This window comes from Ixodes scapularis, unplaced genomic scaffold, assembly GCF_016920785.2.
Source record: "Ixodes scapularis isolate PalLabHiFi unplaced genomic scaffold, ASM1692078v2 PGA_scaffold45__5_contigs__length_3442486, whole genome shotgun sequence".
NCBI classification, from domain to species: domain Eukaryota; kingdom Metazoa; phylum Arthropoda; class Arachnida; order Ixodida; family Ixodidae; genus Ixodes; species Ixodes scapularis.
The window spans coordinates 2741532-2769184 of record NW_024609874.1 but is presented as its reverse complement, the minus strand read 5'-3'; the positions used below and the strand labels follow the sequence as shown (position 1 = coordinate 2769184).

The 27653-nt window shown below is 45.7% G+C and overlaps 1 protein-coding gene across 1 annotated transcript in view; it reads left to right on the top strand.

The window, feature by feature from the left end:
- LOC121837524 (insulin-like growth factor-binding protein complex acid labile subunit) overlaps positions 1-25213 on the top strand; it is a 39831-nt gene extending 14618 nt beyond the window's left edge. The window contains exon 3 of the mRNA XM_042293132.1: positions 24684-25213. Coding sequence (XP_042149066.1) covers positions 24684-25213 — 530 coding nt within the window. The remainder of the gene's footprint in view (positions 1-24683) is intronic.
- The last annotated feature ends 2440 nt before the right edge of the window (positions 25214-27653 follow it).

The following is a 27653-nucleotide window of genomic DNA, read 5'->3' as shown; positions in this document are numbered from 1 at the left end:
AAATGTTATAAACCAGGCACATGGGAAAACCTTCATTAGAAATAAACGCAGCAACTGTCTCTCCTTTACTTCTACTTTTTTTTTCTTCTAGAGGAAATGGGGGGGGGGGGGGGAGGGGGTTGCATGTGGTTTCTGAAAGCGCACTCGGTGCATTTGTATAAGCCGAGAGTGTCGAGCACCGCTGGGTTGAAAGTACCCAAAGCTGCATCTCGCTCTATTTTGCAGCGGAAGCAGCTCTATACGGTTCGAGAACAATGGGCGTGTTCTCGTTCCGCCGAGTCGAGATTTATTTTAGGCTGAATGCACACAGACAAAAGCGCGTGCAAGCGCGACTTTAAACAGCCGTGGTTCCTGCATGTACGCCCCTATTGTGCATTCCTAAGTTTGTACGGGATGGGGTAAGCAGCTATGGGCTCACGCTGCTTTGGCCAGCTGGTCGCCGAACCTCGCTCCTTTCAAAGAAGCTACTTGAATGCAAGGTCCGTGTGAATGGAAGCAAACGTCGCGCGACGTAGAGAGCGACATGGGAAAACTATTTTATTCATGCTTCTATTAATTTTCCGGCGAATGCAAGCACCAAGGTTCTGCGAGCCTCGACGGTTACAGAGCTATGCTAACTAACGGATTGGGCGGCGTGTTTCTTTCCTCATCGGAGGGTCAACGCAGATCATGTGTTAAATTACCGAAATTGCTAAGTTACAAACGCGTTCAGCATTGTTTACTTGACTAGGTTTTTATCGTCTGCAAACTATAGCGCTTCACCCAAAACGAGTGAACTCAAGAAGCGAATTCCATTATGCTAGCTTTCTTCTTTCTTTAGTTGTCCCTCAAAGTGCAGAGTGCACAGATTTCCGGCGTGCACTTTCAAAAGTTTCTGCGTGAGTGCTGGCTACTATGCTCTTGGAACGCCAGTATGTTTTTTTAAGTAACGAGCCCCGTCTGAAGTGTTGTCTGCGAACTACAAATGAAGGACAGCCGAACGTCCATCCACCCCTCAGATAACATTGGCATCGTCCAGATGTATCATTTTGAATCGCTTTTTATGCTGCATATTACAGATGCTCATAAATAAACGTCAAAAATACACGCGAAGATGGGTGCTGTCTGTGTTGGTTTTGCACGCAAAAACTACTCTTCGAAAATGGCGACAGCGGGAAGCGAGGGAAAGCAGAGAGGGTGTACGCATGCGCAGAGGCCCACCGGAGAAAGGTCAATTATTCGGATTTTGTTGGGGGGTCAACTTCACCAGTAATCATTGTCGAAACAAAATTGTGTCCATACTTGTTATTGAAGTAGAAGCAGCATTGCCATGGGACCGGCACAGAGCGGTCATCGTGTTGACTGAGTGACTAAATGAACACTTGAAAGGCTTTCCAAGTGCACAGCGGGGCAGTATTCCGGCAAATAATCCTGAGAGTATACGTTGCACTTTGTAAAAAACTTAGTTTGGCAGGCATAAGACATAAAAAGTTAACAAAAACCGACCTACTTAAAAAAAAGGGTACGGAAAAAAAGGTTAAAGGGGCGCTCCGGAGCTTCTGAGATCGCCTGTTTATGTTGTAATATTGCGTAGTAGGTGAAAGTTAATATATATACAAAGTTTTCGATTACAAAACCATTTATTAAGCAGATGGCAGTAGAAATTTATCGGGACTATTTTCTCTTGGAAAACAATCCCCGATTCCCTGCCCATCGCTAAAACTTGACCAATGGAAATGCTGCATCTTGCGGTGAATGCGAACGTTATTATAGCAACACTTTTTGAACTTGTAAATTAGAGTTTCAGAAAAACGTAAACTGATTCTGGCGCGGGAAGCATAGTCCGAAATTATCGCTCCTAAACCAGCGAACTATGTTTTCTCCCCGCAAGCTTGTTGCTAGGGGGTGATGCGTCGGCGCGTCGGCTCGTCTGCTTTCCGGGGCGTGTGCAGGCGTGTGTTTGCGGGACACGTGTTCCTTCTTCCCGTGGATCCCTACTCCGAAGCCAGCTTTGCGATCCTTCCACGTGACCGAGTCAAACTTTTCCTTGTCATCTGTGGAATGCGACTGCGTATTGCAGTAGCAGCGCGACGGTGCGGTGCGTAGAGATGTAAAATTTCCGGAAATTTTGAAGGTCGGAAAAAAAACGACGAAAAAAACAAGTTTTTTTCCGGAAATTTTGGAAACATTCGAAAAATATTCTCAACAGCTATAATTCAGTAATGATTCGAAATATATCGACAGAGGTCAACAACCGCAAGATATTTCCGCCAGTTTTACGGTGAACTATTATATTATATCACCTTTTTTAACGTTTACGACAACTTTTGTCAATTTAGCTGAGCTTTGACTACTCATCTGGCAACAACCGATAGCACCTACGCAGTTCTTCGTTCCCGCCGGTGCCGTTCGCGCTCTCGACGGGCAGTCGGAGGAGCCATATCACTTTAGCTTTCCCAGCCCCTTAGTGAAAGTTCTGAGCATCTTACTCTGGTGTGGACACTTGCCGTGGACCGTGGAGCTGTCAAAACTGTGTGCTGTGCGCCGTGGAGAGGTCAGCCAGGGCAGCTATAACGCTTTAGCTTGAACAGCGCCGTTTCCGAAACCTCGCGCGCATCGCTCTCGGGTATGGACTTTCGCCGTGGATCCGTGAAAACTGTGCGCTGTTCGCTATGGTGAGGCCGCGCTCCAACGTTTGGAGGAACTTTGACGTGCTAAACAGTGGTAAGGGGCCAGCGGTGTGCAGATTTTGCTGTGCCAAATACGAATTTCCCAACGCAACTCGCTTGCGGCAGCACATCGAAAGGTGCTCGAAGTGCCCCCCGGACATCAGGTCTGCAGCATCGGACGACCCGACAAGATCAGAGTCTGGGGCATGTCGGTCCAGGAGCCCATCTGTGGAAGTTTTACGGTCAGAGCGTGCACCTGTGGAAAATGAAAGCACAAGCTCTCAAAATGAGGCCGACAGGTATGTCAAGCAGCGAACTTCTATAGAAGCGTTCGTTGACAGAATGACGCAAGGGTGTCAAAGCAAGCTTGATGAGGCGCTGGCTCGAGCGATATATGCCAGTGGAACGCCTTTATCAGTTACGGAAAACAGATACTGGCGAGAAGCGCTCAAGCTCCTCAGGCCCGCATTCGTGCCGCCTTCCAGGCATTCTTTAGGTGGACGACTCTTGGAGGCCGAGTATGCCCGAGTGATGACGCAGGTGGAAGAGAAAGTCAACACCGCTCTGTGCGTCACTGTACTCACGGACAGCTGGACCAATGTACGGGGCGAGAGCATCTTGAACTTTGTGTTGGCTACACCGAAGCCTATTTTCTACAGCGCCGTGGAGACGGAAGATCACAGGCACACAGGAGACTACATCGCGGGAGAGATTGTGAAGGTTGTGGAGAAAATTGGAACCGACAAGGTTTTCGCTCTTGTTACCGACAATGCAAGCAACATGAAGGCCGCGTGGACAATCGTCAGTCTGCGCTACCCTAGCATCACTACTCTTGGATGCTGTGCTCATGGACTAAACTTGTTGCTGTCGGACATGCTCAAACTGGTGACATTGCAAGAAGTTTGCAAGAGGTCCAAGACTGTAATCAAGTATGTCAGAAACTCTCACGTGGTTGCGGCTCACTTTGCTAAGAGGCAAGAAGAGTGCTATGCTGGAAACCAGACCACATTAAAACTACCAGCTGAAACTCGCTGGGCGGGCATTTTGATGTCACTAGAAGGCTTACTGAAGAACAAAGAAGCTTTACAGAAAACTGTGATCGCTGCGGAGCTTCAAGTGAGCAGGGAAATAAGATCAACGACATTAGATGAAGACTACTTTTGGCGAGATGTGCACAGCACCTTCCACGTGTTGCAGCCAGTTGCCCGTGCTATTTCCGAGGCTGAGTCAGACACTGCTGTCCTCTCAGACGTCCATGAGATCCTGTTCAAAGTAACAAGACAAGTCGAAGAGGCCCTTCCAAACTCTGCCTTGACAACGGGCGAAAAGGAAAGAGTAGCAGAAATCCTGCGTGAGCGACGCAACTTTATTTGCCGTCCAGCACATGCTGCCGCAAATTAGCTCGACCCGAAGTTCAAAGGGCGGTGCTTAAGTGACGAAGAGGTATGCCACGCAATGGACTACATCACAGAGACAGCAGAAAGGATGTGTCTCGATGTGGGAAAAGTGTTGTCAAATCTCGCCGAATACCGGGTCCAGTCAGGTGCTTGGTCGAGGAAGGCATTGGAGGACTCGGCGAAGCATATTCCACCGTCCACGTGGTGGCAAGGGCTGTGTGCCTCTGAACCCCTGGCACCAATTGCTTGCCGCCTTCTCCAAGTCCCGCCCTCCTCCGCTGCGTGCGAACGAAACTGGTCGAAGTTCAGCGGTGTCCACACCAAAAGTAGGAACCGACTCAAAGTACACAGAGTGCAGAAGTTGGTGTTTGTTCGCTCCAATCTCGAGCTCAGGAGCCCTGATCTGAAATACCACGACGGAGATGACTCAAGCGTGGAGTCAGAGTAGCCCTAACTAACACACTGCTTTGGAACATCCGTCTTAATTTACAAAAGATATCTAGTCAACGCGTGCATATCTACCTCATCCAATGTTGGTTTTGAAGTTTGATCCTGTACTCTTTAATGCAGAACTAGTTGTACCCTTAGAAGGGAAAAGGGTCATGACAAAATACATCAATGTTGTTAAACTTCACTCCCCTTTGAATATGATTATTTAACGTGGCATTAAAACATGGCACTACCTTCATGATAGTACATAAAGCTATTAATTTCTTCAATGGTTGACATATGCGACTATATTTCGCCACTCTGCTGTTATGTTATTTAAAGCTATGTTCATGCTGGTGCGGTAGTGGAGATCCGGCTGTAAATTAAGAGTCTCGTATATTAATTTATTGACCGAGAAAAACGCCATAGAGGACTTAGAAACACGGCTTCATCACATGCGTTCACACTACCAACGAGCCTCGGACAGCACTGTCATTTCTCCTCCGTATAAGGCGTTCACACTGAACAGTAAAGCAACGGTCATTCGGGATGGTTGCTGCATAGTTTTTAGACAACGCAAACGGTGCAACGACGGGGCGAGGCGGCAGACAACCCGAGGTGATTCTGTTTCCTCACTTGCACCGCCGTCGCGCTGTTTTGTTTTCTTAGGGGCTGAAAGATGTATTATGTTTAGTATAGCGTGATTAAGTTTCCGCCTGCTCTGCCGGCAAAACTCAATTCAGAGGAGCGTGATGGCCATTTTCCCTTTCGATGAGGTCAGCGATATGAATTATAACGTCCGTTGCAGAAATTTGCTTAATATATTTGTTAATACTTCAAAAACTTGGGTTTCGGTTTTTTTCCCGAATACTATGTCGGGGAAAAAACCAGAAAAAAACAGTTTTTTTCCAAAATTTCCGGTTTTTTTCCGAGCCCTCGCATCACTAGCGGTGCGACGAACGACGACTGCCGGGCTCCTTGACGACGGTCTGCGCCTGTTCGAGAGATTTCTCCGCGGGTCGGTGGTCGGCCGCGTTGGTGACGCGCAGTGACGCCGGAATCCTTCGTTTGCTATTGGCTGACGGGTAAAGAGATGCCCCTCCCTTTTTCGGGGGTCATCTCAGAAAGCGGGGCGTACCGGGGACTTTGATAGCAATTTAAATAAGTAAATCCGCCGCTCATGACCGTAATTTTAGGATCTTTAGGATCCTTAGGGCCTGTAGATTGAGTGACTGCCATATATAGACCATCGCAGAACGCTACGGAGGGCCCCTTTAAACGCACTGTTCTCGCCGCAGGTGGGTAAACCTTTCTCGAGCAACAAAAAACAGTCCTAACGTGATAAAGATCGAACTCTAGACGAGATAATAACAAGTGAAAGAAAAACAAAATAGTCGAATCATGGGAAAAGCCCGTACTGTTTCCTTTTTCGACAACACCCGCAGGGAGTTCGGTCACTGTAGCAACATCCTCAGACGCCCTTGTCCCACACTTGAAGCGAATCCGCAAGGTACAATTTTCTCGGACGCGGTGCTCGACGCACAAACGTGTTCGGAATGCGGATAGTGCAGCCGAAATGAAAAAGACCTTGTGTCGCGATGCCCCCCCCCCCCCCCCCCCCCCACACATACACACACTTTGGACAACCACTATACACTTTCGAGAGTGACCCTTGTCGCCTCCCTTTGTTGCCTTGTCTCGTGGTGCCCTTTCCTGCCTGGATGGTGAAATATCATCCGTAGTATTTCTTACATAACATAAAAGGACGCCCTTGGACAGTCCTGTGAAACATTCTTGCTCGCGCCTAGTTTTAAACGCGCACCTTTCTAAGAGGAACTTAAGTTTAGTATATACGGTTTAGAATTAATTATTGGTGTTACTATATTACGAAATACAGGGTGTCCCAAAAATTTACAAGGTTTTGTTTTCCGAAAAAGTGAACTACGCATGTCCGAACGCTATTCTACGCCCAAATGTAACGCTGGCGGTCCACACAAGGAGCCAGAGCTTGAAACTAACCGTGACCTTACGCAAAAGTTAAAAGTGATCTTTTCAAATGTTTTATGGGAAAATGGCAGCCGACGGAGTTCTCGAATACATGGAGCTGAGTGACGCCAGTTACCGAAAAGATGCAAAAACGGGTCCTCTTTTTCCATTAAAATTTTCAGGAAATTACCTATTGCTTTTCAATGACATAACGGATACTCCTTAAACTTTGGAATCTGGTTAGAACCGATACCGTTACACTCCAGGAGAGAACGGGCTTTCTACATTGCGTAGTTTATTTGTTCGGTAAAGAGAAACACATAACTTTTTTATACCATTTACGATTTGTTTTTCTCCGCGTAATGGCAATCGCACAGAGAAGGGCGTAACGAGCAGCTTTCGCCCTTTCGGATTGCAAACAGGAGAGACCACGTGATTCAGCGCCTACTCCGCCAAGGTTCATCATAGCCACGCACTGGGGCTGGAAGAGCACGGGGAACGGGCCGAAATCCCTACATTGTTAGAGTTCGGCTAATCCCGTCTCCGCAGCGATTGGACACCAGACTTTACACGAATGTTTGCCGAGGCCTTGATTGCTAAGGACACACGTCGAGTGTTCACGCAATGCACCTGTCCCATCAGAGTCGGATTCTATGATAGCCCCCGAGGGGGCAATTCCAGACATGATAACCCACTCTGCGATACCCATGAGTACCGCAATATAGCGAAAGATAGCCCACCTATATTTTTGACTGGATTTGCTTTTTTCTTTCTTTCAAAAACACAAAAGATATCTTATTTCTAGTAATTGCAGTACCCTGCAAAAACGGTGACCTCGGCCGAAATAGGTTTAGTTAGCTACGGCGGGAGATAAGCAAACATTAATGCCTGGGGAGGGCACTTGTGCATGCTCCATTGTCCTTCAATGTGAAAACAATTTTGTCATGTCACAGGATACAGAAATAACATCTTAAACTTCTTTTTTTATCGCTCACCGAATGTTAGCGCACTCCTCATTTTCGCAGGATTTGCGCCAGCTTTTAGTTGGGCTCGGGATGTTACAGTAGGTTAGCGAATTGGGGGAAGCAGAAAAGAAATATATCGTTGAGTGGCCTTACGTGCGAGTATAGTTGTGCAAGCACTGTAGTGCGCGTAAGCTAAAATAAATTAAGAAACATTCTAATCATATGTCATTACACTGCTCTGGCGATAAAGCTAATATGTAGTGCACCAGTGTCTTCAACAAAATCAGCTTCTGCATCTATTCGCACTGTTGAGTATCACAGGGACATCTATTGGAGAAAGGCTTTAAGAGCGCAACCTCAGACACATGACGTGAATAAGCGCAACACTGAGTTATGGATCGCTCCCACCGGTGACAAGTAAGTCACTCAAGAAAGTGGAAATCGATCGACTGAACATTTTTGCTGCTAATAGTGTTCTCACGAAATACAACTAGAATCTGGCCGGTTTCTAGTTAGAAGCGCCTTTTTCTACGTGCTTTATTGGAGAAAGTGCTCAAATACTTGTTTCTATTTCTGCTTTCCTCTGTGACCTATTGAGCCGGATTGACGACTTCAACTTACTGCGGTTTATAGCGACGTAAATTCCCCAATCTTTGCAACACGCTGTTGTCATCAACGCGGGTCCGCAGATGACCCATAAGATATATAGTGCGGCTTTCGTCGGCCACGCAAAGTTTGAGAAGCGCTGCTTAGATTCGAAAAGGGTGGGAATTGCTTACTGCTGACAGTGGGTGTTCCAACCAAGCTCCTCCACCCTATCGTTGCCGGCCAGGGGCGACGCAGCTCGGAGCACGTGGAGCGAAAAAACGCGCTGCTGAAACTAGAGATCCTGTGTTCAATCCCCCCCCCCCCCCCCCCCCCCCCCTGCCAGTTTCGATATGGATGAGCATTGGCGTGCGGTCTTCAGCCACAACTGCTTGATGCACGTTAAAACCCAAGCTAGCTGTAGTACTGCACTGGCTAAAGTTCTCATCTACAGTGTAAACCAGGGAAGCCGTACCTCAAAGAAAGGCAAACCTGATGATGTGTAAACATGTATGGTAAATGGTGACTGGTTTGTCGCCGGCAACCTCAGCGGGTGTTGGAGTACACCTTTAGCATAATTAAAAGTCTGAGCCCCTCGAGAGCTTTCGTGGCAGGTCGGGCGTCTATCACTCTTTCAGGTGTTTCTTGTATATGCTATAATTGTTGCAGCGCACTGCGAGAGTCGGTGAGCACAGTCACTGGTTGCGGTGTAAATTTTTAATGGCGCGTCGTGTTCAAACGACAGAGGTATCTGCACTCAAGGAACAAAATCGTTTATTGACAACACAGAAAAGCTAACCTGCTGGATCTCTTTTCAAACTTTGAAAACGCGCACGAAAAAAAAAAAATCTATTTAGACATTTGAACAAGTAAGTGCTCAAAGTAGCCTTCAAAAGCGAAATTTATGCATTTCAAGGGTAAAATAAGGGTCACATGGAATATAATCCGAACATTATTATTTATAACCATTTCGCCTTAAATACGCAATTCATTACCTCTCTGTTCATTGATAGTAAACAAGGACGGAAAAGATACAGGTCGGTGCATTGCTTTCTACTTCAGGATTCTTACTAAATTTACTTAGGACCGAGAGCCTTAGTTATAATACCGATTATATCTAAAGATGAACAGCCTACTGCGCATCTTCAACCGATAAACATGTTTGGTAAAGTGGTGGTGGTTCTCTCTCATTGGTTCTAAGTCACGTACGGAAAGACTTCTTGATGCTGTCAACAGGGTCTGGTGAGGTGTGATAAGATATTGTCGGTGCCGTTCTCGCGGTACACGGAACTGCAGACAGGAATAGATTCCGTAAAGTCACAACGCACTAGTAGTCGCTTTAAGAGTTGAAACAAAGGTAAGAGCGAATGGTGCTTCCGAGGCAATGCAGAAAAAGTGATTCATTCCACGAATTCTTGCCTGTCTAGAGAGCCAAATTTCCGCGAAGATTTACTTTATTTGTTCAAATTTTCTTGTACCTTCTCCCCCCTCCCCCCCCCCCCTTTTTTTTCCCCATATTTTATATTTTAAGTTAGTGTCTCAGATTGGAGGTCTTTTTTTTTTCACTTTTAAGTCATTTTTAACCAGGATGATACACAAAAACTTAATTTATTGCCGGAAAACGGCGCTGTATTTAATTGAATTAAAAAAGAATAATGACGCAAAATGGGAAGGGGAAAGGAGTTCACAAACCACAAGCGGAAGCTTTTAACAGGAGCAAAAATGCAGTTCCTGTATAAAATTAATTCATGTCTACATTCCAGAAGTATCAATACGTTTCACCAAATCCGCCCGCATAGTCAGCTAATAATAAAACGCTCTAATTCTAATATTTTAGTTTATTTATCTTATTTTTAAATACTTTTATTAGCGTGAGAATTGTCGCTTAATTTTGGTAACCAGTAGATATGACTTGGACGAATTGTATGGAAGAGAGGATCTAAGAAAATTAGTTTGTACTACGTGTAATAACTTGAATAACGTGGAATGTTATAACGAATACCTAAGAACTGGCTCTCATTGGCTGCTTCAAGACGGAAAAAACGTTCTGTTAAACAACGAATATTTTCAGTACTAAGGCAACTCAATTCTGTAATGTTGTAATATATAAAACTATATGGGTCCCACGTCCTGGCAGGGGCTTCTGTAGATCAAATTATGACCCGAAAGCATTCGTAAATAACTATTGCTATGTATTCTTTTGATTCGCGAACAATCTGAAATAAATAAAGAAAAAACAAGCTCGTCCGATGTCAGTGTTTTTAGCACACTTAACTTCCATACAAAGCTTCATATATTTTCAAAAAGAGTGCAGGTATACCGTGTTTTAAACTACAGCTCACAATTTGTTTCGCTGCGAACGTGTTTTTTGTTTTGTTTTCGCTATATGCTTATGATTGGTACTTCCTAGCTTGAATGTCGCCTTTTTGTCTCCCTTTTTGTTTTTTCATATTCACTTGAGTGCTCTCGTTTGTTTGTTCCACTTCTGATGTCCGATTGCTGCTCTTCAGTCTTCCGTTCAGAGATGTGTGAATGCGCTGGTTTTACTTGCATATTTTGTAAACGGTTAATGCTTTGATACATTTATGTATTTGCAATTTACGGCGCTTACCAAAACACTACTGCCAAAAGGCAATCTATCAATAAGTAATAAAAACAGGTCAGCAATTTAGCCATTCACAGAAAGGTGGAAAGCATCATAAGTGGAGTCAAAAACCAAGTTCACTACACGTAAAAAAAAAGTTAAAAAAAAATTAAGCAAATAATAAAAAGAATGAAGAAGAAATGCGAACGAGGTAGAGAACAAGGTTAAATTTTGAGAATAATGAGCACATTCCTCCTAAAAACCAATAAGCTGTCTCATTCGTAGAATTTCGAAAATGCCCGTTATGCGCTTCTTGTTTAAAGCATTTTAGGAGTCACATAACGGAGAAGTTGACGTGTATCACTTCTAATATTTTTACTCTCCAGAGGCAAATTACGTTTAGAATACTTTGATGTTGACTGGTATATAGTGTTTGACATCAGTTCACGTAAGGCTATTAGGGAGGTACAAATAAGACGCGAAGGCATTAGAGCAGGCGTTTAAAACACGCAGCCCGGGGCTGCCACCTCCGTTCCCGTGTCTCGTGCGCTACACGTCTCATCGTTTCATGTCGTCCACTCATTTTCACTCGAAATGTAGCTCTGCTCTAACGACGTGTTAGCATCTTTTGCACTATTCTGTTATATATCTTTAATTGAGTATTGTTTGGTCCTAACTTTTGCTTCTCGGCTCTTCCTGATGTTCATCACATGTACGGCAATCCCCCTCTAGGCTACAACCACGATTCTTTTGCTCATGACGCACCTCGAACTCATGAAATCTCGCTTAGCAGGAACAACTGGCAAAAATAAAACACCAAGCTCAGTCTTGTAACGTAGAGAAATTTCAATAACAATACAAATATTGTCTGATTCTGAAGTTAATTGAAGGACAGGGAAGCGAGAGTGTGGTTGCATCGAATAATCAATATGTGTATATGGACCCACGGTAGATGATCAATGCAAAATATATCAACGACAAAAATGATCATTCACAATAAGTAGCGAGCACGAGCTGTCCCCTTTACTAAAAAACAAAAACATGTCGAGTGTCGTTGAGAGACTTAGGTCCTTTGCAACGTAAGACACCATTGCTGTTTTTGTTTTTTTGCCATATAATTTTTTTTTAAGGTTGGCAATTGATTTTTTTAGGGTGCACTATCTGGTGCCCATACTTTAATGAGTTAAAGACCCCAAAAGTCCAATTTGGTAGTTTTACGTGCCAAACCGACGACGGGCAGCACGCCCGAGCGGAGGACTGAGGATTAATATCGACCACCTGGGGATTTTTTGACGTGCAACCGAAAGCTCGGTTTTACGGCACCTTTTCCGCAATAAGCCTCCGTCAGATTGCGGGCACCTCGGCCGGGATTCGAACCCGCCACAGGGGGGTCCGGAGGCCGGCGCTTTCGCCTCGGAGCCACCTAGGCGGCTGAGTTTGAGACCCCTGCATTAGAATCTGTCGGGGCTAGAGAAAAAGTGGTCTTCCTTTGAAATCAAAGGCAATTAGCGAGTTGGCATTTGGCTTCAACTCGTCAACTTTAAAGGTTCCAACTCAACGTGCAAAGCAAGTTGAGTAGAAACCTCTAAAGAGCAGCGAAGGATTTTAGTTTTGTTCGGTCTGGCTAGCTAAACTTCCAGAATAAACAATCTTCTTCCATATAACGCACGGGAAAGGAATTACTTAGTTGTTCGTTTACACGGGTAGTCTTTTGTTTATCAAGATATATTTTATCAAAGTTCAAATTACTTTTTTTTTTTTATTTGGTTGAGTTTTTCACTTTGCCCGGACAAGGGAACGACCACTTTACTGGGACAGATGATACGCATAGTAGCGCTTGCCGGCGGCTGAGATCAGAGCTTGCCATAAGTCCCAGAAAAAGCTATGGAGGAAAATAAAAATTGCTAAAAGCAATAGCTTTAGTTCTTTTTCAACATAACGCACGCCACTGTGGCTTCACATGGCACTGTGAGGTCAGGCGACACCATGACGTCACATGTGACGTCCCGTGATGTGATCTGACGTCGTCAAGCGGTCGCTCACGTGACGTAACGTCACGCTACACCGTGACGACAAGAGGACCTATAAATGCTATGCATTTAGAGCGCCCCTTGTGAAAAAAGTCATTTGTATAAGAAATATCTTGTGCCTAATAAACACATATTAATCATACATGATATATAAGAACAAAGAAGAAAGACAGAAGAACTATATAAGAAATATATAAGATATATAAGGACCATATAAGAAACCTATGAGAATCTCTTTACAAGTTTCTTATATGGCGCTTGTATGTTCTTATATCTCTTATATAGTTCTTATATATTTCTTTTATAGTTCTTATATGGTTCTTTTATGTTCTCATACCTTGTATGATTCATATGTGTTTATTGGACACAGAAATTTCTCATACAAATGCGAATTTTCAATATGGGCCTTGTGGATACGCAATTGTTTTTTTTCATCTTAGTTGCTGGCGAAAGTTCGCCTTAGTTAAACATTGATTTTAGTAAAGTAATTTGTCGGGGTAGGTTGTGCATAATTAGAAAAAATAGAAAAGCGAAAAAGAAACAAAGTTGAGTAGCTCCCTGTCCTGACTGCTATCTTGTCTTTGTCTTTTTTGAGCGATTGTGTGTTAGCACCAATTTTTTTAAAGTTCCTAGAGCCGTCTGCGAATTTTTATGTGACAATGCACCATTTTCACTCCTTTCAAAATAATACTGATTCCCGTTTCTTCTGCCTATCGAGGCTTCCTTCGTTGTTGTTTGCGGATGTAGCGGGTGTTTCACTTCAGACATTGGTGGAACAGTGTAGTACTTCCGTTACTATACGGCGAACATCACGTTCAGCAGAACACTATTACTTTTGTAGTTTTTAAGCTCGCGTTCATTTTGTTTTTTAATTCCCTTTTTTTTTTTTTTTGTCCCGTTTCCAGGTCACCCTTCAACATCACCTTGAGCTCTTCTTTGTTTCTTTTTTGGTAGAGTTTGGATGAAGAGGAGCATCTGAGCATCCGGAAAGATTACGACCCTTAGTCGGAAGACACTATATCGACGGCGACCCTTTCTCCTTCGAGCTGGCCGATTATTCTTTCCTAATGAGAAGTGATGTTTTCTCGCTTAGTGGACGGAGACATGGCTGCTTTCGCCATTTCTATTTTTTGGTTTTGCCCTCTTATTTCAGCGAACATCACTGGAAGGGGGGGGGGGGGGGGGGCTAAAAGTAAGCTTTCAGCCAGGTTCCCCCCCCCCCCCCCTCTCTTTTTCCGAGAAAGAAAAGCGGGAACAAGACGAATGGGGGATTCTTGCGCCATACCTCACACTCGCGAGTGATGAGAGAACGAACATGCAAAAGTGGACTGGGAGAAAAACAAAAACGAGGAACGCAAACGAGCCATGGGGTTTCGACACGGACGCGTCACCGTCGCGATATTCTTTATGGTGGGAGGAAAGCAGAGAAGTTGTCCCCGTTCGACAGTGCAAGCTGCATCCATCATCGCCGCTTCCCACGCCTGGCGGAGACTTGGAATTCGGAATTCGGTGACAGAGGCGCCTGTCTGTCCTGCCTGAAGGATGATGGTCCTCAGTTGGCCCGCTTCAATACTACGTCACGAAGACGCAACGATCGAGACAGGATGTTAGAAAAATTTGCTGACTGTATCTTTTTTTTTTTTTTGCTGCTGAAATGTTGTATTTGTTAAGAATATTCGACCACATTGTCGGGGGGATTGCCGAATACCTCGACGAAGATGAGAATGTCGAATCGAAAGACTCAGCATTGTTTCTTCATGGAACACACGTTTAAGGGAAAATAGTTAAACCTCACATAAACAACAGAAAATGCAAAGGGAGATATCAAATGTGGGCTCTCATGAAAATACAAAGACATAAAATTGTCTTTTTTTTCAAGTTCTTGTTCGTTTGTCTCTGCTATTCCCATTTTATATTTTGTCCAATTATGCGCACTCTTAATTAGCGCTTAACTGGCTCCTTGCCATTAGAACTTAGTGCCTAGCAAACCAAAAAAAATTGGTGGTTAAGTGCCTCACGCTCAGATTTGCACTAAGATATTGTTCATTATGTTGATCGGAAAGCTTAACCCTGGAAAACACGCACTAACAACAATCTCGTACAGCACCCTAGACCCAAGGTGAAGACACGATGGTGCTGTCGTTTCTTAGACGCACAGAATTACGACCTGTTTTTGAAAGCTGGATTCGGTTGCGACACGCATCTCTTTTAGGCACACTTGATAAAGTTTTTCTTCCTTTCTGTTTTCTTTGTATTTTCTTGATTTTTGCGTCTTCTCGAACGGCGCGTGAGCCAGCGTGACATTCTATACGGAGCGCAATTTCGTCTGCTTTCTTTGCGAGGGTTGTGGTGACGTCAGAACGCCGAGCCCCAATTGGTTCTGATTGAAGGATAGTGGGTATACGTCAAAGTAGCTTGCTTTGAGGTCTACCCACTATCCCTCAAGCAGAGCCAATCGGAGCTCGGCGTCTTTATGACGTCACCGCAACTCCTGCCTAAGAAGCAGACGACTTGCTCTCCGCATTACCCTCTCCCTCGTTCTCTCCCCTCATTTCTTTCTTCTTGGCACTCTGAAGGCTTCGCCCTAATTTGCTTACGCCACCTCCTCGATATCATCCTCTCTTCCTAATCGCAAAACGGATATAAACTAAACCAGCGATCAAATCTGAAATGCCGATTAGAATGATTCCCACCCCACCAGAAGTGATGGCTCTCTGTCTCTGCAACTCAACCTATTTCGATGAGTGGGGCACAGCGGCGCCATTTTCATTTAATTAAAATAAGAAGATATAATTATATTTTGTGTCTCTGGATGTCAATGCTTCACCTTGGACTATTTCAGTGTTACTGTCGCCTTTGGAACCTACCAGTGCTGTTTGAGCTACGGAACCCCCCCCCCCCCCCCCCCCCCGCCAAAAAAAAAAACCTCTACGTTTTTTTGTTTTTTTTTTTAATAAATTACGAATTGACGTACACCCATTTTTCGCCCAAATGTAGAGTTAACGGTTCGAACCCAAAGCCAAAGCTTCAGAAATAAACGGGATCTTAATAAAAGTGATGCGATTTTCTGAAAATTTCAATAGGAAAATGGCGGCCGACTGACCTTTCGAACACATGGAGCTAAATTGCTCCAGTTTTTGAAAACGAACAGAAAACGAGCCCCCTTTTGCGTTGAAAGTTTCGGCACAGCGAAATATTTGATTGCGATAAAGGTTAGTTTTTAAACTGGCATCTTGTCTAGACAGACAGTTTTGAACATTTGTTTCTGGGAACACCTCGTTGATAACGCATCTTGTTCAGCAAGAATAAAAAAAAAAAAAAGATCAGATTTAGATTCCGCGTACTTTTTTTTTTGTTGTTTCATGGGTTTAAAGGTTCAGTAATTCGTACGATACCAAGTATATTATAACCGGTGTTAAAAGTGAAAAAGTGAGACTTCTCATTTATATACATGTGTACCTATTTGTCCTCTGCTTATTTTTGTTATCCACTCCTGACTCATGTCAGTTCAGTTGAGGTTTTACGGTACAAAGTGTTTACGACCCTATTATATGCAAAAGTTTCTCGAGGCTATATTTTAAAACTACTTGAAAATTATTTTATTTAGCTCAACTATTGCACGGTAGACAATTATTTTCAAGCCATTTTTGGCACGGACTAAAACAATCCATAAACATCGGGATGTAAACAAGGATGAAAGGAAAAACTCACAAAAACTATTGATTTTGGTGACATGAGGGCAGGTAGCTATTTAGGCTCCAAAGAGGACAAATACTGACGACCACGCGATCCCTACGAAATAAAATATTAACGCAATAATAAGATCAACTCAGAAGGAAAGGTTCAGAACTTATCCCTCACGCCTCTGCCACCCCTCTAAACACTCGAATAGTACCGTTTCTTTAAGTGTTTGTAAACGACCCATTTAGAGCGACAATATAAACTCTAAAAAAAAATCTCAGTATGTTTTATATTATAGTTTTATTCTGTTTTATATCTTCCACACTTCCGAAGCCAACGGCGTTGAGACTGGAATCCGTAGTTAAAGCAGCAGTTATGACCAGACTAAAATGTAAAACAGCTGAGCCAGGAAAAAAAAAATCTCAAATAGCCCTGCAGTTGTGTTGCGACGTTGAACATTCTTGGTTTAACACTAGTAACTTCCAGGCATTTCTTCTCGAGCTGTGCCACCGGGTCTCTTGACATCTCTTCACCCCATTCACTCCACCCCACTGACTCCACCCACCCGTCTCACCCCATTGGTCCCTCGCCACTCTACTGAGTCATTGACCCATTGGCCCATTGACCTTCCCCGTCGGGTCGGCCTATGTCCCCACACTCTAAGAAAAAGTGAGCACCCCCCCTCGTCATCGTGCGTTTTGACGGCTGTAACTACCCCACAGGCTTACTTAACTACCCACTGGGCTCGAGCCATTGAGAGTTAGCACCCTGTTGGCAGGTGACAAGCATGGGGTAGTCACGTTTTATAAACTCTTGAATTGAACATTCCAGTGCATGCAGTCGTTCAATAGTGAAAGTCACTTCAAAAAACTCAAAAAGTACTTGAAACTTGTTTTCTTGTGCGTTGGTTATCATTTATTGAAATTTAAACCGGTCGAAACAAGCGTGTGGCTCAGTTCGCCTAAACTGGCAGAAAACAAACAAGTACAGGTAACCTTGGTAGGCACCTGCTAAAACCCGAGGCAGATAAAAAGTATCGCGGTTGGCCTTTTTGGTTCCGTCGCGGGTTTTACCATGTACAGCAGTAAACAGCTGGCAGCTGGCGTCGTGCTCGAGGAATTTAACCAAATCTCTCGAAAAGCACAGGAAGCTACGCACAGGCGTGAGTTGACTTGAATGTTCGCCGGACGAGATACTCTCGTCGTCTTTTATTGTGCGGTTCAGTAAAGAGCGTGCTCTCAATAAAGGTGGGATCGGTCAGTTCTGCGTGCAGATCAGTTGCAACTGGCCTCCTCGGTTCCGCCGAACTTGCGCGCCTGTCGTACCCAATTTTTTTGCTTTCAAGTGCAGTGAAGTATGAAGCGTTGAACACCACGACTGAGGCCGGACAGGACGAACGTACACAGATATCTGGGATCATGTCCGTGTATTTCACTATTTCTCTGTCTCGAGGTACATGATTCGCCTTCTCTGGTTCATTTGGCACATTTCATCGAGCATACTCGATAAAAAAATGCTTCAAACAAGGCCGGTTCAGACACTAGCGTTTGACAGCGTTGCGTCGAGAACCGAAAGCCACTCACCGGCACGTCTGTGCTTCGTATCAAGCGTGGAATCCAATTTAAGGAATCATCTTGGCACGCGATATAAGCAGCAGGGATGTCCTGATTTCTTGCTGCCGCAACGCAGTCAGACGCACGCAGTCAAACATTACTGTCTCAACCAGGATTTAGATAATTTAGCATACGTATTTCGCGTTCGTTGCAGGTGAAGGCACGGGCCCGAAAGCAGCAATTCTGCGCTGTCCCCTTGGCGCGAGTGCGAGCGCATAGAACGGATATTTAGCGAAAAGAAGAAAACTGAAATAACGCTTCGGGGAGGACCGGCGGACGGGCTTCGCTAAAATCACCTGCGCGTGCTCAGTGTACTCAACGTGTACCCAACCGCCGCTAAAGTCAGTCTAGATATGTAAAAAGAGAAAAGAAAATGCATCAGTGTGTTCAGAAAGTTGTGATTGCAGAAATTGGTTTCGATAATTAATACAATTAATTAAACAGGCTTCTGTATACTTGAAGTGTAGGCAAGCGAGAAAACGAAACTGTTCAAAATGTGACGTGTAGCAACTATTCAAATTTATTTATAACCTGCAGTTCACTTTTGCAATAGCCCTACATTAGAGATACGAGCGCTTTCCTAAGGGCAGTAGAGGAAAATAATATATACGGCTAAATCTTGCACAGTCTTTTCGTATTTATGCAAAGTATGACAGTGGTCACCATCCTAATCGGTCACATAAAATACAGCAGTATATAAGCTGGTGGTGTCGACTAAACGCGTGTATAGGAATGTAGAGTGTCAATATGTGATGTTCTATCTTGCGCTGTTTCTGAATGCGTTGATGTATTAAATGCTGTGACGCCTGTATGTCGCGTATGAGTGAAGTGTGGCGTGGGATATGTACATACGGCATTGCCTGGCGAGGCGCTGAAAGCAAGAATTGCCGGTTTCTTTTTTTTTTTAGTTTGAGCGCTGTCCGTTAGGTGGCGCGTGTCGCCGCCCAATTCAAGGAGTCGCGCGTTTATGTGTCTACTTATTTGAGTGAAAAACATGGAGGCCTTCCGCTTCTCGCGGCGTTCCATGGCTCCACGTAGCAGCCACAAAGGGTTCGGTCTGGTTCGGTTCTCGGCCTCTCGTCCAAATGGGATCAGTCCCATAGCCAGTTGAATGGGTGTTCCGTGCGGTGAATAGCGCCAAGTGCGTGCACAGACGCGGTGAGGATTACCAGGGACTTGAAAGTGGATAACGAATGCTAACAGGTGAGCAGGAGCGTTGAACGATCGGAACCGACGCCGCTTAAATCGGTGATGCTTCGCCTCGCCGCTGTCAACCGAAAACGCCGGATCACTTGCGGCGAGCACAGCAAGCAGATGCTCTGTTCAATAAAGACATCATTCCATTTGTCGCTATTTTGTTTCCTTTGAATGTTCTCTGGCCGCGAAATAAATGCAGCCGGCCTCGCGAAAGCAATCGCGGACAAACCCCCTGGAATGCGCCCCCCCCCCCCCCCCCTCCCCTTCCCTCACATCGTCGCCCCTACTCGTATTAGGTGCGGTGCCGGTGCTTCGAGGCGCGTTTCGGAGTGTTTTGTGCGCACGGAAGGCGGCGAACGGGCGTACGCACTTGAGAATCGTATTTTAGCAAAAAGCAGTCCAGCTCGCTAGGCCTTACTCGTATTGCTCCACTGTCGCTTGCCAGCCGCCATGTTGCATTTGGGGGTGCTCACTGTGAGCACCTGCTGATTGCGTGCCGTGTGACTGCCCATGGGGTTGTTAGTATAACGAAAGGGGGGTAGCGATATCTGTGACGGCTTCTGACTACCCCAAGTGTAGTACCCTAGGACAACCCTTTTGTTGAGAGTGCAGAGTATGGGAGTGATGACTTGTTGCGTGCCAACTGATTTCATGCGTAGGTTACGGGACATCAAGTTTTCCGCTAAATCTAGCGGGGAATCTGAATTAGAGTATAGGTCACGTGACCATGTGACGTGGCGTCAATGTTTTTGTCAAGTTTAGAGGGGAAACTGAATTTGTGTTAAGACTGATGACTGGGTGAGATGGCGGTTCATGTTATTTAGGGTTACGGCGCACCAGAAGGAAACAAATTCACGAATACAGGCACACTTAAAAAAGATCACAATCGCTCAGCGTTGTATTGATTATCTTCTACGTGCAAAGAGCAAACTTTGTTCGTAGAAGATAATCAATACAAACCAAGAGTTGAGTCTGCCCTGAGCGATTGTGTTATTTTTTTTCTGTGATGTGATGCTGTGATGTTAAATAAGATTAAGTTGTGCACAGGTCACGTGACACGAAGCACCGTGACGTCATTTTCTCCCCTTAATTTAGCGGAGAAATTCGTGGTTATGCTTTCTGAGGCTTCACTTCACCTGAAAACCCAACCCATAAACGTTTCAAGTTTATTAAAATATTAAAAGAAAACAAACCCAAACGACAGAAGGCACACACAGGTCACGCGGTTTCTGGAAAGATTGATCCAAAGACTCGGACACTTATCATCGTCCCGGATGACGTGGCTCGGATGACACTCGGTGTCTGTTTCCCACATCATGTCGCTGTCCGGGCCGCCCGAAAGGGCCGTCGTTGCAGACAATTAGACAAAGGCTCAGCAAATACTCAGACAACCGCGTAATCGATCGGAGCAAACAGAACGGGAGTATTCGATGCACGGCCTTCTAGGATTGCCTGGAACATCATGTGAGGGTCTGATTCCAGAATCGGGCAATGATAAAAAAGTGAGAGCTTAACCGGCCGGTGATGAGACGGGACCTAAAAGCTCTTGGTTGGGCGAGACTTGTCGACAAACGCGCGATCTTTGTCTGTTCGCGAATGCGAGATGGGGATATTTTGACGAGGCCTTCTAATATATAAACGGGTGGCGAGAGATAAGGCGGGCACCGACGTGCTTGCCGTGAGGGTTTTTATTATTACAATTACTGCAGGCATTTTCTTGGAGGCCATTACAGGAGAGGTTTAAAAATATGTGGGCAATTTCACCAAACCTGTAATGGAATAAACTTATTCTCAACAAATTACAGAAAAAAGACACTTAAAAAAAACAAAAAAACCTTTCAAAAATGGATCAGCAGGCAGCTGTTTGGGCACTGAAGTAATGCCAAATTAGTTTTGCTCACAAATTGTCTAAGGTTGGTTAGTAACAGCGCTAACAAAGCAATAAACAGCCTCCTAATCTTCAATCTTCGAACACGTCTGTATTTGTTTCAACGATTATGTCCAAAAATCTAAATTCGAATCCCAAGAACAATTTTTTCTTCGTTCACTTATGCTGAAATAGTAAGTGACGCGTTTGATTTTAATATCTTTGCCGATGAATGGCCCTTTGAACGGTTTTGAAGTGTACTTCGCTAAATTTAGTGCAGTGCACATTTCACTGTATTTCATTTTGTTAATAATTCATCCAGTACTCGCCACTGAACTAACTTTTTTCTTTTATTCTTCTGTCCTCCTATGCTCGTTAAATTATATCCGCTATTAAGAGAAGAGAGTTAACCGAGTGTCTTATTATACATGTTTACTGGTTATTTCTTGGCACCGAGAAAGTGAGGGAGACCAGCTCATGGGAAGGACCAGCTCATGGGTCTTTACTGCACTGGCCGAACGTGTTCGAACGCGAAAGCCAAACGCCTGACGCCGGCGTTCCGCGTTCTAGTGCGTTCGGGGAGTGCAGTGGAGACAAAAGCAGCTAGCTTTAGGTCTACCACTAATAATTCCAATGAGAGTTGGGCATTCTGACGTCCCCCCACTGCGCGCTCTTGTCTTTTTCTATCCGTCACTTTCTCGACGCCTTCGTTTTGAAGTACCTGGTTTCTAAACTAGATCTGTTGTTCTTGATCCCATGAAATACACAAGAAAGCTTGAGAAGACGCGCTGTTATTCGCTCCCTTCTATGAAAAAATTGCGTACCTAGTATTAGATAACTTTCTGCAAGTGCATAGGCAGTAGGTTTTATCTTGATCGTCGTCGTGTGTCGCGATGAATTCATGGAATCAATTCCGTATACGTTTACTGTCCCCTTGAATCTGGTATATTAACATGCATGTTAATATACCAGATTCAAGGGGACAGTAAACATAAGCAATTGATTCCATCAATTTATCTCGACTCATGCGCACAATGAAAAAGTGAAGAAAATCCAGTGTGTTGGATGTGTTCGCCGCCACGGTTTCTGAGCACATGTGCTCAGAAACCGTGGCAGCGAACACATCCAACGCACTGGATTTTCTTCACTTTTTCATCGTGCGCTTCAGTGCACACGAATATCCAGCCTGTTTTCTTCAAGTTGAGGGCAACTTGTTTCAAATAAAAGGTATCATTTGCGTAGAATAAAGATTAATCTTAATGTTTTCTTCAGCTGGCACGTTCGTTTCGCTACGCTAAAACAGGATTGACTTTTTTTTTTTAATATTCTTTAGATGTGAAAGAATGCATTTTATTACACTAGCAGGCACCTTTGGCCGACAAGGGAGCGTAATGCATGCTTGTGAAACTTTGGCGGCGCACGTCGGGTACAGCTGTGGGTGACGAGCAAACGGTAACGATGCATGGCGGCGTTAAAGGCCGACGGCCAGACTCGAGATTCTGCAAGACAGGGGATCCTCCTCACCATGGGGGATGAGGAAGCAGACAATGGTGGACGGGGTAGAAAAAGGAAGAGGAGGAAGCGGGGGAAAAGGGAAAACGCGCACTGGTCGTCGTTCTCTAACGTTAAGCAAACAGCAGACTTGATCGAGGTGTAAGTGACGAGAGGAGAATCCGCCACCAACGAAGCCACGCCCGGCTATACTCTGTTTCACCTCACGTCCGAACGCAACGGATGCTACGAGCCATCGAAGCCAATCCAAGGCCGCGTGAATGTCACGTGATCTTGGAGGGGGGACACAGCGATGTGCGGAAAGCGGTTGCGTCCACAGAGCGGGATTGACTGGGATAGCTCGTAGCGTCCGCTGCGTCCGGACGTCAGGTGAAGCGGAGTAAAGCACCGAACAAAATCCCCGACCCCACGGTCGGGGATTTTGATACGAATATGATACGAACGAACCACGAGGGGGGAAAACTGCCCCTCTGTCTTGAAAACAATGTCAGCTATCCATGCGGGAAGGGTTCACTTTGAAGAAATGGTCGGAACATTCTCTTCTGAGTTACCAATGTGCGCGTAGCTGGGCTTTGCTTGTGTGAGAAGTCTAAGGAACCGCTAGACTAACATTTTTTTTCCCTCCGCTCAACATTAAAAGACAAAGAATAAAAGTAAGAACATGGCGACGTGTAGTTGCTACTGCAAGAATAGGCCACATTTGTCGCCTATTCTAGCACTTCCTTTCTAAGCGACGCCTTACAATGTATTCTCGTTGCGCTGTGATCTGCCCCAGACTCCAATCATCGCCCCGGCGTCTCCCCCAAGACCAACAACAACCCCGAAAAACTGTATTCGATACTTTCTCGGCGTCTTTGTGCAAGCGCTGTATTCATTATCGAGTATCGTTATCGGAGCACAAAAATGATCTTTTAAGACCCCTCAGTTACGTGTGGACGGGACCGAGCACGACGGTGCAATCTTAATAAGACCGACGACCAGTGCGCGCTTGGATTACCTGTGCATCGTCACATACGTACACAATATTTCATGAGTAGAATTACTTTTTTCCTTTTCGAGCTAGAAACGTTACAGGACGATCTAGCGCAAGTACCCTGCCCGCTCTGCGGTAGTATGTTGGATACGCAATTAGGTTCACGACGTCTCTATCGGCCTTCCTGTCGGTCATGCACAGAGTCGAAAGCTTTCAGTATTTCACGTGACTGCCTTAGTGGGTACAAAAGCTCTCATTTCGGTCAATCCGGGTGGGTTCTGATGTTCTACGGGCAAAGACTGACAAGGCGGCGCAGCCACGAGCTTTGGAACCCCCAATAACAAACAAGCTAGCTTACCCAATCCAAACCACCGGAGCGAAGCAGTAAATTATTTCCGCGAGGAACTCAAGTGACGGACGTGAATATCACGTTTATGAATTGATTTGCTGCAACACTAATACTACAGCGACAGGATGCCTCACCAGTGATAAATTCCATCTTCTTTTGAAAGCCACCGACGTCACGTCAGCGTCGCGTTGCGATGCGATTGGTTACCGTTTCGCAGTTCGCGAAAGCGGCTGGGAGAAATTGGTCCCGAAGCGGTTGGCAAGAACGCTCCCCAACCACTCGATATCAGCCGCCTGCGGTTGAGAACGCGCGGATCCGCTTCACGGATGCGGACCCGCTTCCAGTGTGAGCGCCCCATAAGCGCGGCACAAGAACAGTGGCTCAGTTGAGCCGCGCGCATAGTGAACGTGTCATCGGGGGAAGTTAGTCGGTCGTTTGGCGCATATTCTCTCCATTGAGTCCAGCCTTTAGGGCGATTGACTTAGGGCCGCTGGGTTTGCGTCTGTAGAGGTGTCCCTCTTTTCCGGCGTTTGTCGAGCACTACTTTTGCAAGTAGACCAGGTGCTCGAAGTTGCACACTCGGACTGCCGCAATTAGCTACCTCCGCGCGTGACCTAGTTTCGTGATGGCCAATCGCAGCGCGGCGCTGGTCATTCGCGGCCGTCAGCGATCTCGCCATTTTTTTCGTCGAGTGTTTAATTTAGAGCTCCAGTAGTGCTCGACACTCGCTGTGGCCGATCCCGCTAATAATTTGAAACACGGAAGATTTCATTACGTGTTGATGACAGTTTTCCCTCGCAAAACAACCTGCTCACTTTTTGAATGACTTGACTAATCCAGACCCTTCTCTCTCCCTTCTCTTTCCAGGCAACAAGTTCAGCTGCGACTGCCGCCTCGCCTGGCTCTTGCACCTGGAAAATGCCACCAGGAGCGACAAGTTCCGGCGCGAGCTGCGACACGTCAAGTGCGACTTCGAAGCCCAGGGCAACCTGAGCAGCAGCAAGGTGTCCCGACTCAGTGCCAGTCAGCTGGGTTGCACCGAGGACTACGCGAAACCCAGCTTCGGCACGGCATCGCGCGGCAAGGTTCCCCCGCGTCGTCCGCCAGTCGAAGACAAGGGACGACGCGGCGACGACGACGAAGGAAACAAGATCGTCGACGAAGGCCCCATTTCGAACGCTCCTGACACGGTGACCAAAAATGAACGCGACCGGTACGCGCAGTCGATGGACAACGACGTGGAAGTGGTGCTCAGCCAGCAGAAGGCGCTGCGCAAACATACTTCTAGGTCTCGGAAGAGCAACGGGAGCCCGGCTAAAGCCGCGGCGTTTGCTCTTCAGGCAGTCCAGTTTATGGGACTAACTGCGTTCTCCAAGACCCTGTCTACGTGTAGCTGATCCATGATATAGCTTAGTAGTGTTTTTTTTTTTTTTAACGAAAACGATTTGTGTTTGTTGAGTGACAGATCTGAGTGATAAGGAGATCGGATTAGCTAGAAGGTGGTGACCCCAGTTTTCTACGATTAGCGAGAAAATGACGGATTGACTTTTGTGCCACACAATTTTACTATCCCAGCCTCCAACCAAGCAAGCCGGATCAAGCATCCAATATACGAGGCTGTACAGTGAGGGTATCGCGCTAATTCCCCGTTTTGCGTCAAAGGTTTTGGTCACAGTGCCGTGGGCAGGAATGTTTTACGGGGGCGGCTGAGGTGGGCTGGGATGAGCATGACTTGGGGTGCGGAGAAGGGGAGGGAACTTCAATATACACGCGCATAATATAGGGTCGGTTGCATCTTGGGGGGCTGAAACCCCATAAGCCCTCCCCCCCCCCCCCCCCCTTCCTGGCTACGCCCCTGGTTGGTCACGTAGCAGTTCAATCATGAGCCGGTCGGCCGAGTTATCAATATAAAATAGTTCACTGCTCGATTTGTGCAACAGTGGTGCAGCGGCGAATTAGCCATAAATGGGTTGAGACCTTCTCGCAAGAGATACCTTAATGGCCGGTTAGTGCATGTACCTCAAGGCTGACGTAATGCGAAGACAGCGGTGCTTCAGCGCTGATGCGAGATCTGCGCCGTGTCTATCGACCAACACAGCGTTTACAAACAAGCCCGCACTTGCCCGCATCGGGTGTGGGCACTGAGCCTGCGCAGAAACCACACTCACCAGAGGCGAAGCATCTGCGCATGCGCAGTGCCGGCAGCAGCGCCACCGCAGTGGCGTGACGTCAGAGAGGGGAGTTTGGTGTATAGCGCTGAGTTAGAGCTGTGGTTATTGCGCTGAATTGGCGCTGCGGCGCATGTCTGAACAGGCCTTAAGGCCAAGCTGCTTGTCATCAGTTGTACTAATAAAAAAAAAACGACTTTTTCGTGCGGTAAGACGCGACCGTAAGTCATAGCCGCCATGGAATTAAATTTGGAAACACAAAAGACCACACGCCGGAAATGCTGCAGTCGTTGTAGCCATGACACAATGTTTTCGTACCCCATTTGCTTTGTCATGCGTAGCGTTTTAATTGAGTGTCCATCGTGGCGTAGTTAAAGTGTGGGTGCGTACTGTGCGTGGAGCAGTGGGATTGAATGTACGGAGTGCGGCACAGTTAACGCGATCACCAGAATCACGTCTTTCCTGCGCTTTTATTGCCCTTTAAAAGGCCTGATACAAAACAAAAAAAAGAAAAACAGCGTAGTGAACTCACTTCAGGGCCTCAATTTTTGGCTGTAAAACTTGTTCATTGCTGTAGTGTATGAGTAAGATACGAGAAGTCAGGAATGTTGTGCTAGTCCTCACCGTGCCGCGCAGTGTATATTTCACCTTGTATACAGTGCCCCTCTCAGGCACGTAGCCAGGGGGGGAGGGCATGGGGCCCGCCCCCCCCCCTCCCGCAATCTTCAGCTTTGCTGGAGCCTCTTCTCCCCCCTTACCCCTCATACAGCATTTTGTCTTGGGCGCCCCCCCCCCCCTCCCCCGCCGAAGCAAAATCTCGGTTACGTGCCTGGCCCGTCTGGTCCATTCCCTGCACGGATATCTATAAGGCACAGATTTATGACCACGTCGGGTCAGGTCAACCATCTCATTTGCACCGTATCTCTGGTAGTGCCCATCTTTCAAAGCGCTTCTTTCTCCACCACCTTTCTTATAAAAGATGAGGCTCTATTTTCACTCTAAAATGCCTCGTCTGAGCACTGTGGGAACATTTTCACGGCATCGGTCGCAAAAGTTTCGAGTGCGTTCTAAAGTCTCTCATTTGGGTCATAACTCATACGAGTAAGATGGGTGCAAAGACCCGGCCAAGAGGAATGTCTGAAGGATATAGCATCAAAGATCGAACATCAAAACGTTTCTTTAAGTTAAAAAAAAATAGAAAACAAAAACCCTGGAAACCTTCCAGTGGCTGTGAATATGGGGTTACTAATTATCTTACCGAAACGTCGGTTCCCAGTTTGCGTATTCCTGGCTGTTTCGTTGGAAGTTCCTTCACTCAACTTCGACTACCTTCGTTCTTTGTATGTCTTTAAATTTTTAGTATATCAAAGAAACAAGGTAAAATTAACTTTCAGTGTCGGGTATACATCACCCATCTTAACTACACGGCAGATATCAAACCATAACCCTTTTTAGTAAAAAAAACCAAAGCATTGTCAAAAATGGTAAACGGATCTAGTTTAATTACACGATTCTTGTTCTGAGGGTGACTCCATGAAGTCCCTTCAATGAACTTTGAGGTATTATTTTGTATTGTTGAACCCTTGCTTGACACCGTTGCCTGAGTCATCAAACTGCAAAATTGGTACTTTCTATTTCGCCTTTATTTTGTGATAAGTTTCCTTTACGA